Genomic DNA, 17,807 nt, shown 5'->3' on the forward strand with positions numbered 1-17,807 from the left:
TCAAAGCGCTCACGCGCTCGCGAACATCATAGCGCATTTCAACGCAAGTTTCAGCTTGGCTCGACTGAAGTTAAACTTTATAAAACTATTAACAGGTTTTCAAAACAACCTGACTTCTGAAATACGTGTTGAGAATGAGCTTTTTTAAATGCTGGCGCAGATCCCTGCACGAGCACTGCGGGTGAGAGAAGCGCCGGACTGGAGCGGATCACTAAACTACAGACTGAAAGAAGGTCAAAAGAATGTTTGATACGTTCATTTGTTACGGGTGGATTAATTCATTCGTTTTTTTTCAGAATAGCGCCTAATTTGCAGAGCGCTGAGTTAACCACGCCTACTTATTTCCATTCCGCGGAATACACGGAATAGAAAAATCTCTTACGGTTGACATTTTATTCCGCGGTAACGGAATATTCCGTCATTCCGCCCAGCCCTACCCACCACCTAAATGAAAAGTGCCTAGCCAGGCATTTTCTCAGCTCATGGGTTTTAGTATTGCCTGCAGATATTTCTAGTGCATTCAAACTATTTTTTGAAGGCCTCATTTTTGTCTGGGAGACAAAAGCGATGGGCAGATGGTCCAATGTTTTCTGAGTAGACATGTAAGATGTGAACATGGAGATGCAGCCACACACTTTCTCAGAAAGCAGGGGGATATATGAAGAGCATATTTTGGGGGGGATTTCAAAGGGAGAAAATTAGAAACGCTTTCAGTGGCAGGGATGAACAAAATTAAAAGTGAACACTTAATTTAAGACAAATTTCATGAAGACTAAATAGAGAACTTACAAGTGAAGTGTGTCATTTCTAGTTAAAATACAAAAATTCTTGCTTAAAGCTACAATCTGTAACTTTGGCCTTTCTAGCCTAATCTCTTGTTTGACAGAAAAATACTACAGATCACTTCACGTCAAACCTACAAAACTATACTCAGCAATATACTTTGGCAAATAGAAGACAATAGAGGTGTTCAGAATATATTATTTCTTAATTACTGTAATGTTTTGTATGCTGAATAATGTTGTTGCTGTGTTGTACAAGCTGGATTCTGAAGCAAAACAAGCTTAGGACCACAGCTTTAGACACTTATATTAGCATAACTTTTAAAATATCCAAATGTTAAAGGTGAAAGACAAAGACAAAAGATTTTGAATAAGTTTTAAAAAATGCCCTCTGTGCAAAGTGTGGGAAAAAAGCTGACGGCCAATACCCTCTCAAAATTGGATTTCAGTGACATTGGGGAGACTGTGGTTAACTTTTGCCCTACACAATGAAGGTCACGTTTCATGTCGACAGAATTGGATTGCTGAATGTGTGTTTTGAAGCCACCAGTGGCCTGCCAATGTGCCACCTGGCCACTTCATCAACAGCATGATTACACTGCATTTCAGTCAGCAATAAATAAATAAACAAACAAACACAAAAATCTATGCCATTCTGTGAGTTAGGCTAATAGTTTTAAGGTATCACACCTTATTTATTAAGATTACATAGGTAAAAAACAAACAAATAATTATACAACACTATTTACTTATTACTTTTTTTGATGTGGGGCCTTGGGCCCTGTAATAATTTTGTGATGTACAGTACATGAAAGAGACTCTGAATGTCTTCAACAATGTCCCCTCTCATCTCTCTTATAACTGACACAGTGTCTTTAGTACTGTGAGGATTTTTTTGTGAATTTCAATAGCTCGCATGAGGTTCACTGCAGAATGATGAGTTTCATATCTATTTTACTGTTCATTCAGGTCATTGACAACATTAACATGCGCACCAATAATGCGATTATTTCCAATAATCAGAGTTAGGACTTAATCACAGTAACATGTTTACATGAGAACACCTCCTTGCTTCCGTTTACATAAAGGTTTTATTAGTCTGATTATTTTCTATAACACACAGCACAAACGATGATCTCATATACAATAGGCATGTGTTACTGGCTATAGTTTTAATATATTCCCGTCAAATGCAAAACACTGTTAAGAGGGCATATTTTATTGTTATTCGGCATCGTGATGAATATAGAAATATGATGGAAAATACCTCCACAACGGTGGTGTACGCTGTGTCATTGCGTTCGCGTTGTTTCTGTGTGAAGATAAGGAGCAGAGACTGCTGACAGCAAGTTGTGTTGACGGTAAAACTTCAGACTGTCACGTTTACCATCAATTTGTGCTTAAGATGCATGACAGAAGCACATGCGCACCTTGGTCAGATTTTATAAGATTTAAGCCTTCTTTTTGCCAAATATCTTACTGCGATTACGCTTACTGTGATTATGAGCTTAATCACTGCGTTTACATGAGGTGAAGTGTAATCGCAATATTGCCAAATCCTATTATAATCGCATTATGAGGGTGTATGTACGTAGTCATTGTGCGAGAACTCACTATTGTTTGTTAAGGAATGTGGGAATACCTGACTGGCAGAATTTTTATATGACAACAGGATGTTGAGTGGGGTCTAAGGAGCATTACTTCCGTGACTTATTCAGCATTGGAAGAATAAATGTCTTTATCGGTCTGACGGCACACAGGATATTGGTTAAAATATCATGATTTAATTCATGAGTCTTGTGCGTGCTTAAAAGGCAAGTTTTGATAGTCACACAATAGTGACACACCCTTTAAACAAGAAGAATATATTTAGTATGAGAAACATGCCTGACTAAAGAACATTGCAGCTATATCAGGGCTCGACATTAACACTTGTCCGGGACAAGTGAATGTTTCGTATGGGCAAGTGAGAGAGAATTTTACTTGCCCGACCGGACAAGTAACTTGAAAAAAAAACAGTGCGACATATATGTAGAATAAGAAGAATATGTGCATTAGACAGAGCTGCGTGCTTGTGCTTGTTTGTGTGTGACAATAATCAATGCGCACCGCACTGAGTCCACGCAGAATCCTGTTATTTAAATGTCATCTGGGTGTTCTGCGTGTCTGAGTGAATTATGTGCACAGTTTAACATACAACACAAGTGATGGTCGAGGATTTATCTGCGTCTGCACTGTATGAGGATATAAACACATGAACTTCATCTCCAGAGTTGCTCAGAGAGTTTATTTTACGAGCGCTTTACTGTTTGAGTGAAGCTATCGGCAAACAAGCATCTTCCCGAAGACCCATCAAAATAAAAGTCCAGTTAAATTGAACACTCATACACAATACTGTAGTGTACTATAGTATTTGCTATTGAAAATTGAAGTGCCCTTGTAGTAAATTGATAAACACTGTATACTATAGCAAACTGCAGTAAAATTCTTACTATATTGTTTTTGAACTTTAATATAGTAAATACTATAGTATACTACAGTAATTTATGTGGACAAATATACCACTATTGTATAGTAAAAAAGGAAAAACACAGAACTTAGAAATATTAAAACAAATTTAGGTAATCTCAAAATGATATGGCCCAAATGTATCCGTCTGTATGTAACATGAATGTCTTTTTTAGTTATCTGCCTATTCATGATGAACTACACTTTTCTGCCTGTGCTACCAAACTTTAAACCTTTCTAGCACCAGTGCTATGTGCAAAAAAAGTTAACCTACAGCCTTAACACTAATAATAATTACTGCTTGCCTTTGTTTTATAGCAGTCACGGAGAGTAGGCCTATAACCAAATTCAGGCGGCCAAAGCGGACACTAGTTAAAATGCTTAGAAGCAAACTTGACCAATCTAAATCCGAAACAATTATATTGATTATATTATATTATAATTCAAATGAAATATCATTTTTTTATCTTTGGATTTTTGTACTCGGACAAGTGAATGACAAATTTACTTGTACAAAGGACAACCACATGACAATGCTTAATGTCAAGCCCTGTATATGACATCACAATATTTGAACTGCTCACTATTTCAAGCTGACTGATATCCATTAATGCTTGTTCTTACACCACTATTGTTACGACACAATCTGCAGTCTTTGCAAATGATTGACATTCATGTAAAGAACCAGCTGAACTGGTTTTGGTTTTACTTTGACCTCTTCCTTTGGGTCACTGCCCTCAATGGTACATCAGGTTCATAGATTTTGAAACCCTTTGACTCAACCTCCCGTATATAGCGTTGACTGGCCTACAGCAGTTAAGACAATGATTCTATAAATTATTTTATGAATGAAAGTAAAATCAATCTTAAAATCAGCCTTAAAATCCCAATTTACATTTCTACTGTTTGGGTGCTCAGTTTTGACGACAGACATTCGAAAATATTTTTCTAAAATCAGTACATCAAATGACAGTTCATTTTTCATGAAATAGATCTCATCCAAATGGTGTTAAATCTAATCTATTAGGATTAAACTTAATCTATCAGGATAAACCAAAACACCAAGTGTCACTCACAACATGGATCAGATAATCGTCGTATTACTGCCGAAACAGTTATTAAGAGTGAGTTCATGACAATAGTATGAACTATGCCCCATGAGCTTCCAAACCAGATTTTCACAACAATTCAAGTTACCTCGATAACACACAATGCTCTTTAACCTTGCTGGTGTCTCAACCGAGAAAACAACCCATCACTTCATCCTTGCCACTGCCATAAACCAATAGTGATAGCAGGGATATGGACGAAAAGAAACAGATGAAGTAACTGTGGTTTCCCACTAGTGCTAAAAATCAATTCATAAATCACAAAATACATTGTATGGCGTCAGATTTATATCACCAGTACTTGAATTTGAAAAAGCTACCGAATTTATTACCTCAAATTTTATTGTCCTCAATTTTAATTATTTGAAAATATTTTTGTATGAATTCACCGTCCTAAAAATTCGGGTTGTGAAATTCAGGTTTTCATTCTTCAAGTTCACGCTTTCAGGTCGTAAAATTCAGGACATCAAATTCGACTTGAGAGTTTCATTAGGCTATAACAAAGTGTAACATCTGGGAATGGAAGGAAGAGCAATCGACTGTCGACAAAGAGAATATAACCCAAAAGGCGAAAATTTGAATAAAGCAAATATATATCACAAATATATCGCTGTAAAATCCTGTGGGGACTGCTTTTTCAAATTCAAGTCCTGGTGATACAAATCTGACGCCATTCTGAACACAGATAAATCATCACAATGCTCAGAAAGTAGCATTCTAGCAATATGGCTCACTTTTTGTGTACAATTTATTTACTTTTTATACGTCGGCACCGGTGGTCCAGTGGACTGTGCCGACATGCTGTTCAGCGGCACATCAGGCGAGCCGGGACACAAACCCAGTTTTCGAAATCTTACGATCTAAATCTAAACCATTTCAAACATTTCACAGAAACCAGTCTAAGATATGTCAGCAATGTAGCACTACATCCTGTATGTGTCAGGTCTTAAACTTTTGAAACTTTGTGAGCATTAGGCAATTTCCATGAATGGCCAATAATTACTTTGGGATCATTCAGTTCCATTACCTTCTAAGTATTTGAAATACAAATGATATATTTTGTTGATGTAAACCAGTTAAAGTTACACAAAACACTGACTGACAGCAAATTTTGCAATCCCTTTACCCATTCAGGGGTGCGATTCTCGAACAACGACATAACTCGCTGGTTAACCACCATAGTACGAAGCATCATTAGGGAAATTACCGATGTAGTTACAACTGTTTCCCGAAACCGTAGTAACTCTGTCAGAGATCAATTGTTTGAACCAAGTTGGTTAGTTGATGACGCCACACAGGTGGTGGAGTCATGACGTCGTTTACTAATAAATACATTCAGTTCGAAATAGTGTCAAATTCTTGCTGTAAATAACATACATTGCATTTAAAGGCTACTTTTGTTATTCTGTTTTTTGTTATCTGTTGTTTTATTTCATAATTAAATATGAATTATTTCATCCTACGTCACTCCGCCCAGGGATTCCCAGGGTCCTAGAGCACGTAGGAACTAGGCTACTAACCACAGCGCTAGACCTGTAGTTCCAACCACGCAACTTTGCGATGCTGCTTGCAATTGATCGTTGGAACGATGGTTTCGGGAAACACTTGAATCGTTGAGCTATGCTGGAACGACAGACCTTGCGACCATAGTTGGCAAATGATGCTTTTGGGAAACGTACCCCAGATCATTTCACATTGCTTTGTTGTTTAATACATTTTGTCAATTTGATTTTGTGTTTAATGACAGACCAAAAAAAATTATTAAAAATTTACTTTAAGCTATTAGTAGTAACTTTCCATTTGTTGGAAAAGAAAAAAAGCCTGTTTGTGGTAAGTGCCAGTAATGGATCCCAGCTTGTAATTGAACTTCATGATGAAATATGAAGCTGTCTCTGGTGATTACTGCACCACCATCTGTGTATCAGGACATCCAATGACTCAACTTACTGATGGAACCCCTTCAAGAGGACCAGAGTGCATGCACACTTTCAATCCTATTCAGTCTCTGTTGGCCTTTAACCACACCAATATCTCCAGCGATTCCCTCCACGGGTCGCACTTCACTCGTTTATCACCTTTCAGCTTTTAGCGTGTCTGAGGTATCCCTGTGGAATGCAAATACACACTCTGAACATATGCGCGCTCAAGCTGACAGTCTTATTAAATGACAAGGCACACCACACACTGAACCCAGGCCACACACACCGACTACAACCATTAAAAACATATTTAATTGTTCAGATGAGATATAGACAGTTCACAAAGATCAAAGGAGACTATGAAGAGTTTCTCAGGGTTGAAAATGAGTGAATCCGACAAAGCCTGTCAAGAATTTGGGTGTAAAGGATTTTAGCAAAAATCAGTCAGACCCACATAAGCGGTATATTAAAAGGGGTGTCCAGTTATTTTCAAACTGTCCCTTGATAACAGACAGCCTGTGTCGTACAAAAACTGGAATCATGGTACTGCTGGAGTGCAGCTAATGTCAGGCTTAAAATGCCTTTTCATTACAGTTATTCTGCTCCTACAATACTCAAGGCCAAGCTCACATGATTCGATACCTTTGGTGATTGCCAAGGTGATTGGTGTAGAAACTTGTGATCTGATTATGCTCTTTTGTTACCTGTTCAGTATATTATGAACGTACGGTTGCAGTAAAGCTGTTCACAAGCCTCTATTTTATACCCAGAAAATCCCATTTTTGCATCATTCTCATCATAAAACGGTCTGTCCTAGAGACATTCTGAGACGATTAAACTGTAATAGTCATTGATTCTTTGTGGGAACTCAAAATACAATTTAAATAACTATTTTCATATACTGTATATCACCAACCATCTTGACAATTTGTTACAAAATAATGTGATTTTTTCTTTTAAATATTTCAACTTCATCCATACAATTATTACGCATTCCATTCCTTATCTAATTACTTTACATTTTAATCTCATAAGGGTATGTCATTTTTATATCTGTGACTTCTGTGCATGGGAACTGTATCTTTTTACTGTCTGGCACTAAACCTGTGAGAATTTTTACGCTTTTTTGATTCTAAAATTATAGAGAAACACTACATAACTGTCAGGCTGATTATCAATGTAGTCTAAAAAATTGGGTTCTTCTCAACTCAGCACTGGGTCACAAAGGGACGAACTCAACCCATTGGGTTAAATTAACCAAGAAAATGTTTACAGTTTGTGGCATAAAAGTAGAAGACAAATTAAAAGAAAGAACAATTTTTGAACTTTGGCAAAAAAATGAATGCTTATACAAAATAACATCAAAGGCCAGCTGTAACCAAAATGACCAAAAAAAGAAACTGGGCTACAGTAGCTTTAAAGTAAGCGTTCTTCCGATTGCATACATACAACATAAACTTACTATATATCAACCACAACAATATTCTGAAGTAATGTATGGAGTAATAGTTTGGAGACTTTGAAAATGTTATTCGCAAATTTCTCAGTCCAGCATTTTTACAGTAAGTGATTAAATGTAAATTGGTGGTACTAATTTAATAGCTTCTTTAATATTTTATTCTAATCAAGACTTTTATGTCACATACACACTAGGAGACACACACAGGTGATGGTTGACATAGTGATAGTAACTAAATCATCATAACAAAAACACATGAATGCCAACAGTTGGGCGTAAGCTACGTTCATAATTAAAGAAATATTAGTCTAAAATGGCATACTCTAAAATACCACATGGCTTTCTTGTTTCACCAAGATTCCTTGAAACAAAAAAATCTGAAAATATCAGAAGGCCTGTACAGTTTTTACTACAGTACAGTGGTTCATTGCTGTTTACTATGATTTACAACAGTAATTCGGAGGAAGATGGCATTTATAACATAGATGGAGAGGCATTAAAAACAGCATTTTATTGGACAAAAATTGGCCCAAAATCCTATTATTCTCCACGTTTAGTGTGGAATCAAAAAGCAGACATATTGCAGTATTTTACTTGTTTCTCTTTTAATCTCTATTGGTTTAATTCTGCTTAGTTTGGATTAAGATGAGAAACAATTGAGTGTGTGTTGATGGCATCCCTTCTTACAAACTTCTTCTGAATAGTGTAACTTTTTGCTTTTTGATGTAATTCAAATCGCATTATCAGCAAGATCACAATACTACCCCTGATGTATACATCACATTTTTTAGTCAACTGTTGGAAGACCACTAGCATACACATGGTCCATACATTTACCAAAAACCAAAATGATGGCAGCAAAGAGGGTCATTTATACTCACCATTGACTCCATTGGGGATACTCCTGTGAAGATGTGGAGTGGACAGATCGTCCATCGATCGTCTTATGGTGCCGATCTTGTTCTCTACGGCCTTATGCATATGGTTATGATGATGGTCTGGGCTGCCAGCGCTCCCACCGCTGGAGGTACTGCTCCCATCACCAACATCTCGTACATTTCCAGAACCACCATTCAGGTTGCTGAGGCTGGACTGACTGTCTATAGAGCTTCTAGATCCAGCTCCATTTCTATCTTCATCCAACATGAGTATGATCTCCTTCAGTTCCGCATTCTCCCGCAAAACGCTCTCCTGGTTGACCTCCAGCTCCTTAAGTTTCAGCTGATAGACGCTCACCTCCTTCCACACAGCGCTCGCTGTATACCTCCCAAACCTCTGCCATTCCCGTGACAGCTTCTTACCTTTCTGCCTATCGTCGTCCAGAAAGCAGCACAGTTCCCTGATCTCCTGGTTGTCGTCCTGCAGTTTCTGGTTGATCTCCTTTAAGTTACGAATCTCGTGGAGGTGCACCTGCAGTCTACGGTTGATGTCCTTCATCATGTTCCCGTGTTCCAGCATCAGGTTCATCTTCTCGCCGTCGACCCGTCTCAGTCTCTTGATCAAGTCCTCTTTGCTCCATCTTAGCAGATCATCATCAGAGATCTTGCTTAGGTCATCATTAGGACAATGCTTTGCCATCATGATTCTTTCTCAAGGAGAGACAGCTTCACAGTGAAATGTTCAACACTGATCTATCATGGTGCAGTGTTTCGATAGCACTGAATTAAAAACGTTTTTGTAAAAATCGAAGCATTAGAGTATTATTATTATTAGATTATGATAAGGAATCTCTCTGAGAAAATGAAAGGCTAGAAACGAACTGATTTGTATTCCGGACAAATGTTTTCAAATCAACAGCTTTATAAAAACGCCTCACTTACCATTACCTTGGCAATTGTACGTGCATATTTTATAAATACGAAAATATACGCAATATATAAATCCAGGGTCATCGTTTTAAACGAACATTTTCGCAGAAGCAGAAACCCTCGAGACAAACGCGTGATCGTACAGGTTTCAGGAGCAATATTAAAATAAAACTATACAACGTGTATATTTAAAAACAGAAACGCATTCATTTTAACCGGCAGGGGACCCTCAGGACGATTTTAAGCGGTTGTTATGAATCCTCTCGTGTAAATGCACACATGCTCTTCCTCTGGACTGGTGTGAAATAATCCGAGCGCGAGCGGACTCGAGCAGGTACAGAGAGAGATGAGAGTCAGAACAGCAGGCGCAGCCTTCTTAAAGACACAGAGTCCGCATTCTTCAATTCTTCAATATGGGGAACATTTTGTCCCATTGCATGATTAAAACAAATGTTTTGTATAATATTTTTTTAAACAATAAAAGGATAAAGTAGTTTAATACCAAACGTTTATGTTTGGTTAAAATTAGATTTTACAATTATACTCGAACTTTTGAAAAAAAAATCAGTAACAAATAACTAAATCAAATTAAATCTTAAAAATAAAAAACAAAGAAAGAAAATAAAAAGCTTTTTGTTGATAATGTTGCATATCCAATGCATCATTAAATTATAAGGATAATCAGTTCGTTTAAAGAAGTGTTATTGCTAAAACTCAGTCTGACCATAATTACCATTGCCCTTTAGCCTATCCGCCTAACTCTAAAGACATTTTGTCGGACATTGCCCTCTGCTGGACACAACATATTTTTTCACTCTAGTCATTATTGTTCGTTACGTTGCCACATAGAGTAAGAAAATCGACAAACAATTCAAAAACATTTTTGTACATTATTTTTGGTGGGTAAATGTATATTATGAGAAAGAAACCCGTTTTCTAACAGTTACTTGTGAGAGTTAAGACCTATAAATGACATTTTAAACAAAACAAAAAAAAATCGCTGTCGCGAATAAAATGGGAGTCTTAACTATTGTATGTGCACAGCCAAAACGTAAAGACATGTTAAAATCATAAATGTTGTATGATCTATATGTTATATACCATACTTTCCCTTAAGCTTATAGTTGGCTCCATAGCTCAGTGGTTAGAGCACTGGTCTTGTAAACCAGGGGTCGCGAGTTCGATCCTCGCTGGGGCCTACGCGAAAGATTTTCGATTTCTCAGTTTGATAATAAGCACAAAATTTTACATTCAATTGGTTATTTATTTTTAAAAGTGTTTTTTTACTACTACGTCCATATGTGGATTTAATACAGCATTTATTCTATCAAATGAAAAGTATCATCATTGACAAAATCACTTAAGACATATTAAAAGCTCTCTCATTAAAATCTGTCTGCTAAATCGATAAATGTAAATGAATAAATTTTAATGTGCATGCAATATAATCATAAAGAAAAACTATTGTATTGTCTCATTTCTGTATATTAACATTCAAAATGGCATGTAGAGTTGTTAAAACTTCATGCAGGTTAATCGTTCTTACAGATAGTTAGATTGCTAAATACACAGGAAGTCCTGGGCATAGGACAGAGGTGGGCAAAACGTACGAACATTTAGGATTTTATTTGATACAATATAAAAATGAAACAGATTGCACAAGTAATGGATATGAAATCAGAGTTGTTTCTTACTATGACATCTTTTTTATAAATTATACATCTGGTTTCACATTTTTAAATATAAGTGTAAAAAAGTGTATAAAAGGAACTGCATCTGTAGTACAGTAGTTATTGTCAGTTTGGAATAGATCAGACTTCATTTGTCACGTACATCCCTGATGAAAATTAGCCATGGTTTTAAAATAGTAAGAATGTAGTAATCCTGTTTGATTCATTTCTATGTGTATGACCTCAGTAAATATAATGTTTAAACTATGGTTGCGATAGTGAAATAATGGTACATTTGTTGTTACTATATGGTTTTCCATGGATAATGTCTATAAGAGAAAGATGTGGTAGTTATATTTAAAGCTACGCTGTAATTTAAGTGCAATAAAACTAATATTCAGCAGATTTAGGTCCTCCAAAAAAGCCCGGTTTTATCCTGTGGCCCCCTGGGGAAATTAATTGATCACCATAGGCCTAGAATATAATCTATGTGCTATGTTTAATGGTACAGATAACTCCACTTTGGGGCCGCAGAGTTCCTGTGTCTTTAATGTCGAAAGACTGTCCAGGAACCAGACTGAACTCAAACCTCTGAAGCAGTTTGGCGAGCACAACTTTCGCCTCCATCTGAAACACAACAGATGACCATTACACAGATCTGAACGTCTGCAAATTGTATAATTGAGAACAAAGTTCAATTGTGAGCGTTTGCGTTTTATCACCTGTGAGAAGCCCTGCCCCAGACAAGAACGCGGTCCAAGTGCAAATGGGTAGTAGCAGTAATAAGGCCTTATAAAAAATGACACTCAACAGTATTCATATGTTTTGTTATCGACAACAAACTCTAACAGCTAAAATATGCTTCTTGATGAAACATAAATGTTGAAGTAAGTTCTTTAAAATGAAATAAACTATAAATATACAAATAATATATTAATAAACAGACTATTCATAGGAACAGTGCTCACAGCAGATGATTTGAGTTGGCAGATGGCAAAGAACATAGTGGATCTTGTTGGTGATAATGACTTACTTTGGGGCATTCACATCAAATCTCTCTGGATCAAACTTCAACGCATCTTTGAAAAAGTTTTCCAGTCTTCCGGAGATATAAGAACTGAACTGTTAAAGATTAAAGTCACATTTACTCCAAAAGGCAATTGCCAAGTTATTTAAAGCTCTCAATCCCATAAAATGCCAGTGTGGCAATTATTAAGAATACAACAGAATGCTCACAACGGCAACACATCCTCCTGGGACTTTCAGTCCATTTATAAACATGTCATCAGATAGCCAGCGAGATGTTGCTGGAGCAGGGGGGTAGAGACGCAGAGTTTCCTTCAACACCTGCAAGGAGTCATTAACACCGTGAGCCTTCAACAGTCTTCTCGACTGATCATCAAGTGTTTACTAAAGTACTGTCATGTCAATAGACCGACCTGAGACAGATAACTGAGTTTTCCAAGGTCTTCATATAAAATTTCATGTTTAGTCCCGAGCACTTCATCCACTTCTGCTTTAGCTCTGGGAAATAAAAGAAATGCAACTGTTATAACACGGCAATAACAGACTGGTGGAATAACAGAACTACAAAGAATTTTACATGAAAAATGAATGTGTGTTTTACCGTTTATATATCTCAGGGTATCGCCCTAATTCCATGATTGCAAACGAGAGCTGATTGGCTGTTGTCTCTTGCCCTGCAGAGAAAGTCAAGCATTGGTTGTAACTGCTGCAATTTATGTACACAAAACACACAACATGGTAACTCACCCGCAATGAAGAAAGTGACGAAATTGTCCAGCATCAGCTCGTGATCTTCTGAATTGATTGCTTGTTCTTCCTCTTAAGCGAAAATAAAAACTGTTAGATGTCTATGTAATGTTGACTTTAAAGGCGTTTTATGTCAAAAAAGACAAAAAATACCTGCTGTCTTGAGAATTTGAGTGAGAATATCTTTGGGGACGTCTTCACCATTTTCCACTGCTGTCTTCCTGTTTTGTATCCATTTCTCTCCTGTTGAACGCAAGAGTTCAGCTGCATCTTTAATTTGTTGTACCGTCTTCCAGTTCTTGGGGTTAAGCTGAAGTTTTACAAATGTAAAGACTGTAATAACTGTAATAATAGATGACGTACTGTATGTGTCTTGAGAATAAAAAATATCCAACCTTGAAAAAAGGGTCTCTGAGATAATATACCATGCCTTTTAAACACAGCTCTATAGCAGTCTGGAAGGGGGAGTCAGTATTCTTTAACAAGTTTAAATCAACACCAAAAGCCACCTGTGGATAAAAACACACTTTAAAAATACTAAACCCAACAAGAACTGATACAGTAGAAAAACACTAAAATACAGAGGAAATGAACTATTTATTTATTTTTAATGGTCTGATTCAAATCAAACAGGAGTTAAATGAAAGGAGTGTGAAACCTTGGCAATGACGTCGAGTGTGACACAGTTGACCATATCGTGCATCACGACAGGTGTATTCGTGTCTGCCGTTTCCTCCAGTTTGTCCATGAGGCGTTCTGACATCTCATTAAACGTCCCCATAAGGCCTCGCAGGTATCTGATGAATAAAATATCATCAATTTTCAGCCTTTCAGTGTCTTTACTGTACATGTTGTGTATTTGACTCACGAGCTGCTAAAGGCTGGATCCATAATGCGCCGCTGCCTGTACCAGACGTCATGATCTATAGCCGTCACAAGTCCGTTTCCCAGGAACCTGAGAAGATTGGAATGATGTGCCTTGTTCCATTACTGGAAAACCAAATCCCTTAGTACATTCACATTCAAAATGTATCCACTTTAAACATTCTTGTTGCCTCAAAAGTTAAGTATCACATATGCTTGGCAAGTCATTTCAACATACTGTTTGATATTTTTTTCATGCTTTTACATTCAACTCGACCACTTCTGAAAATAGTAAGTTGAAATGACTGTAAGCTGAAAATGTAAACAAACCTGTATAAATGTCGTTGATATGTATAACACAAAAGAAGGTACTTTATAGAATGTGAGAACAGTTCTGGGGCACTATTGACTACTGTAGTAGGAAAAAATCTACTTTAATTTGTTTGGTTACAAACATTATCCAAATATTTTTTTGTGTGTTCAGCAGAACAAAGAAATGTATACAGGCTTGGAACAATGTGAGGGTGAGTAAATGATGATAGAATTTTTATTTTAGGGTGAACTATCCTTTAAGAAAAGCTCTGAAAGGAAATAAACTTTTAACATGTTTCTGAAATTTATTTAGCTTTAAAATGTGGCTGAATTGAATACAAACACACAACAAATTTGGTTCTTCAAACACAAGAAAAGGAATTCCTTCATGCTAAAAATAGCCCACTCCTCTAATGATTGTGTAGGAACCGTGAATAGCACATCATCAAGCTACTGTATGCTTCACTTCACAATTTCACATTTCACAAACAGAGAACCCTCCAAATCCAATTGAACATTGTGTCAGCTATAATAGGGTCATCATTCGAAATATTACTGAAAAGAGTGAAGCATTGAAATGAGTAAAAAGCGATGACAGCAATTCATTACAGTTTGGATGAAGGTACAGTGAAATACTCACCTTTTTCCAAACAAGTTAAAGAGTTGCTTGTAGACAGTGGGATCTTTGGGGTACTTCGGTGACATCAATACTGTCTAATATAAGCAGAAAGAGATTTGATTAGATATTTGACTTGTTATGAGTGTAAATGAGGTTAAAATATTCACCTTTGTAGTCTCCGGGCAATAGATCACGACCACAGCTAAATGCAAGCTGTTAATTCTGTAGACAGGACCATATTTTTTTGCCCTTTAAAACATGAACGCAAGCATATTGTTAAGACGACCTATCAGTTCTTACCTTGACCACTTATAAAACATTTCTGTCTGTCTATAATAATAATAATAATAATACATTTATTTTATATAGCGCCATTAAAAGTTTCTTTCTCAAAGCGCTACACAACAATAATAAAACAATACATCACACATTAATAAAACAAAACAAATCAAAACAATACATCACACATTAATAAAACAGTACAATAAAATACTGTATAAAACAAAACAAAAAAGACTGGAACGATGCGCAGTGAGCCATTGGTTGCAGTTCGGAATCTCACCTCTAGATGCCATGAAATTTCACACACTGGACCTTTAAGTGTGTATGTGTGTGAGAGAGGAGAGAGAACTATAAACAACTTACACCACTACAAAGACTTTAACCACATACAGTACGACAAAATGACAAACATCCATGCATTCCACAAACCCAGCAATCTTAAAGGAATAGTTCACCTCATAATGAATTTTGATCCATTATTTACTCACCTCATGCTATGTATGCACTTTTCGAAGCTTCAAAAATATCGGGCACTATCCAATGCCATTACTAGGCTTGGAAAAGCCAGGACATAAAATTCCTCAAATTGTGTCCGGCTAGGGCTGTCACGATTATTAAATAATCGTCTCATCGCGATTGTTTGACCTCATCGCGATGGTTTCAGATCATCGCAATTATTGCACATCTCTATAGAAGACACTAGGGGGAGCTGTAGTGCATCTGCATATTGCATATTTTAGTGTATGTATTGTTACTAAAGCATGGTAATACTTGTAAAATGTACCACCACAACATAATCACTTAAAAAAAAGACTAAAACATATACAAATTACCTGCAGTGCAATTTAATATTATTTAAGCAAATCTCAGTGTGAAAACCAGTCTACCAAAATTTCATTAACACACAAGTAAAATTTTATTGTAGTAGAAGCTTTTCTATGACTGATAGTATTTTAATGGTGGCTTCAATTCACACCTGATCAATTTACTAAATTCACAAGTATTTGGCGGTTGTATTATTGAAAGGTAAAAGCCTAAACCTTAAATATATGATGACCCAATTTCTTCCGATGTATTTCCAAGAAAAAAAACTTGGAAATTCAGAACTTGTATTCAGAACAACATGGTTGTTTCAATCGCTGAGTCAAAAATGTATGAGAAATAAATGTCAAAGCTCAAAAACAGACAATTAATCATCATAATCGTCAAAGCCCTAAAACAGACAATTAACCGTCATAATCGCAACGATTTATTAGACAATTAATCGTCAAATTTCATAATCGTGGCAGCCCTATGTCCGGCTGAAACAATAAACACCAATGGCATGAGGCATTAAAATTAATTCTGGGCTAAACTACTCCTTTAAACCTGACTGCAAGGTACACCATGACAAAAGGTCATCAACAGTACTATGACCCAAAAAACAACCAAAACCTTGTGCAACATATATAAAATGACAGTAGAATGTTTCATCTAAAATCATACTTGTCCACATAAAAATAACTACAGTAGTCTTATTTGTTAGTAAACAAAATGCAAAGTGTTTTTAAACCTTATTGAAGTAGCCTAAATCCTATACCACATTTTTTACATTTATACTACAATTTACAATAATAAATAAGTCATTCTTCGTATGGGAATTACTGTATGTTAGTCATACATATTAATTGAAAGTAAATATTACTTGTATGCTTCATTGAAAGCTTTTTTCGATTCGCCAATAAATTTAGAAAGAGAACATATACCAAACACGTAAAATAGTTACGCATAAGGTGCACTTTGGTTCAATTAACAAAGTCGCACAAATAATGCAGGCTGTCTAACACAAAGACAAAGTGAAGTTTTCAGCTCTTACCATTTCAGTAATAATTCGTGTATGACGTTTTCCGATGTCGTCCCTCTCATAAAAGTCGGTATATGTCCCAGTAAAAAACTAGAAGAAATGCAGTTTTCATGTTAGTCTATCTGAACTATCGTTTGCTATATTTTATATACGCATTATCGCTATATTTATATTGCTATATTTTTATATACTCGTATCATCCCCGGTACAATACTCTTACGAAAATGAACCATGGTTTAAAACAAAAACAAACATGGTTACTGTACTAAAAACATGGTTACCACAAACTACACTTTTACCACAAAAAAAAAAAAAAACATGGGTTAATTTTCGTAAGGGAGTGAAAACATGAGGTTTCTCACTTGTCTCTTGGAGGTCCAGGTATATGATCATATTTCTGATGAACATGTCTAACATACAGACAATACGCAACAAATCCGATTAAAGCGACACATAGCACGTAAAACATAATATATGAGAGCCATCCTGTGATCTCCTGAAGGAATGCCATTGTTACGAGTACAACGTGTGTGAAACTGCAGAACACTTTAAACAAGTCTGTCTGACAAGTCTCACGTATTTCCGGGTATCATGACATTCTGCTATTTGGACGAGAGAGGGTAGTCAAGTCTTCTGCCGTTTACATAATTCTAGATTATGTGATGCAAATCGCCAAACCTTTTAAGGAATATAGCCTATTACCCAAGATAAATGATCATTTAGTCACACTCATGTCATTCTAAACCCCTGTATGACTCTTCTGTAGAACACAAATGTTTTGAGAAAATGTCTCAGTTTCATGTCCATACAATGGAAGTCAATAGGGCCATTGTTTGGTTACCAAAGTTCTTCTAAAAAT

The 17,807-nt window shown here is 36.3% G+C and overlaps 2 protein-coding genes and 1 non-coding gene across 4 annotated transcripts in view; 1 reads left to right on the forward strand and 2 right to left on the reverse strand.

Moving 5' to 3' along the window:
- ccdc85cb (coiled-coil domain containing 85C, b) overlaps window positions 1-9,945 on the reverse strand; it is a 55,928-nt gene extending 45,983 nt beyond the window's left edge. For both annotated transcript variants that reach the window (XM_057353828.1, XM_057353827.1), the window contains exon 1: window positions 8,659-9,945. In XM_057353828.1, the coding sequence (XP_057209811.1) occupies window positions 8,659-9,358 (700 nt within the window). In that variant the 5' untranslated portion in view covers window positions 9,359-9,945. The remainder of the gene's footprint in view (window positions 1-8,658) is intronic.
- Window positions 9,946-10,711: 766 nt separating this feature from the next.
- trnat-ugu (transfer RNA threonine (anticodon UGU)) lies at window positions 10,712-10,784 on the forward strand. Its single transcript has one exon. It is a non-coding gene; the product is annotated as a tRNA-Thr (tRNA).
- A 168-nt stretch (window positions 10,785-10,952) lies between these two features.
- LOC130566380 (cholesterol 24-hydroxylase-like) lies at window positions 10,953-17,518 on the reverse strand. The gene is made up of 15 exons (XM_057353826.1): window positions 17,311-17,518; window positions 16,961-17,038; window positions 14,991-15,072; window positions 14,845-14,918; window positions 13,897-13,983; window positions 13,687-13,825; window positions 13,424-13,537; window positions 13,182-13,338; window positions 13,029-13,100; window positions 12,883-12,955; window positions 12,695-12,779; window positions 12,492-12,602; window positions 12,289-12,377; window positions 11,978-12,044; window positions 10,953-11,882 (listed from the first exon to the last, which is right to left on the reverse strand). Exons 1-15 carry the CDS (start codon window positions 17,457-17,459, stop codon window positions 11,742-11,744), a joined length of 1,518 nt encoding a protein of 505 aa, XP_057209809.1. The 5' UTR covers window positions 17,460-17,518; the 3' UTR covers window positions 10,953-11,741.
- Between the last annotated feature and the right edge of the window lie 289 nt (window positions 17,519-17,807).

The sequence above is a fragment of the Triplophysa rosa genome, linkage group LG15 (assembly GCF_024868665.1).
Source record: "Triplophysa rosa linkage group LG15, Trosa_1v2, whole genome shotgun sequence".
Taxonomy (NCBI): Eukaryota; Metazoa; Chordata; class Actinopteri; order Cypriniformes; family Nemacheilidae; genus Triplophysa; species Triplophysa rosa.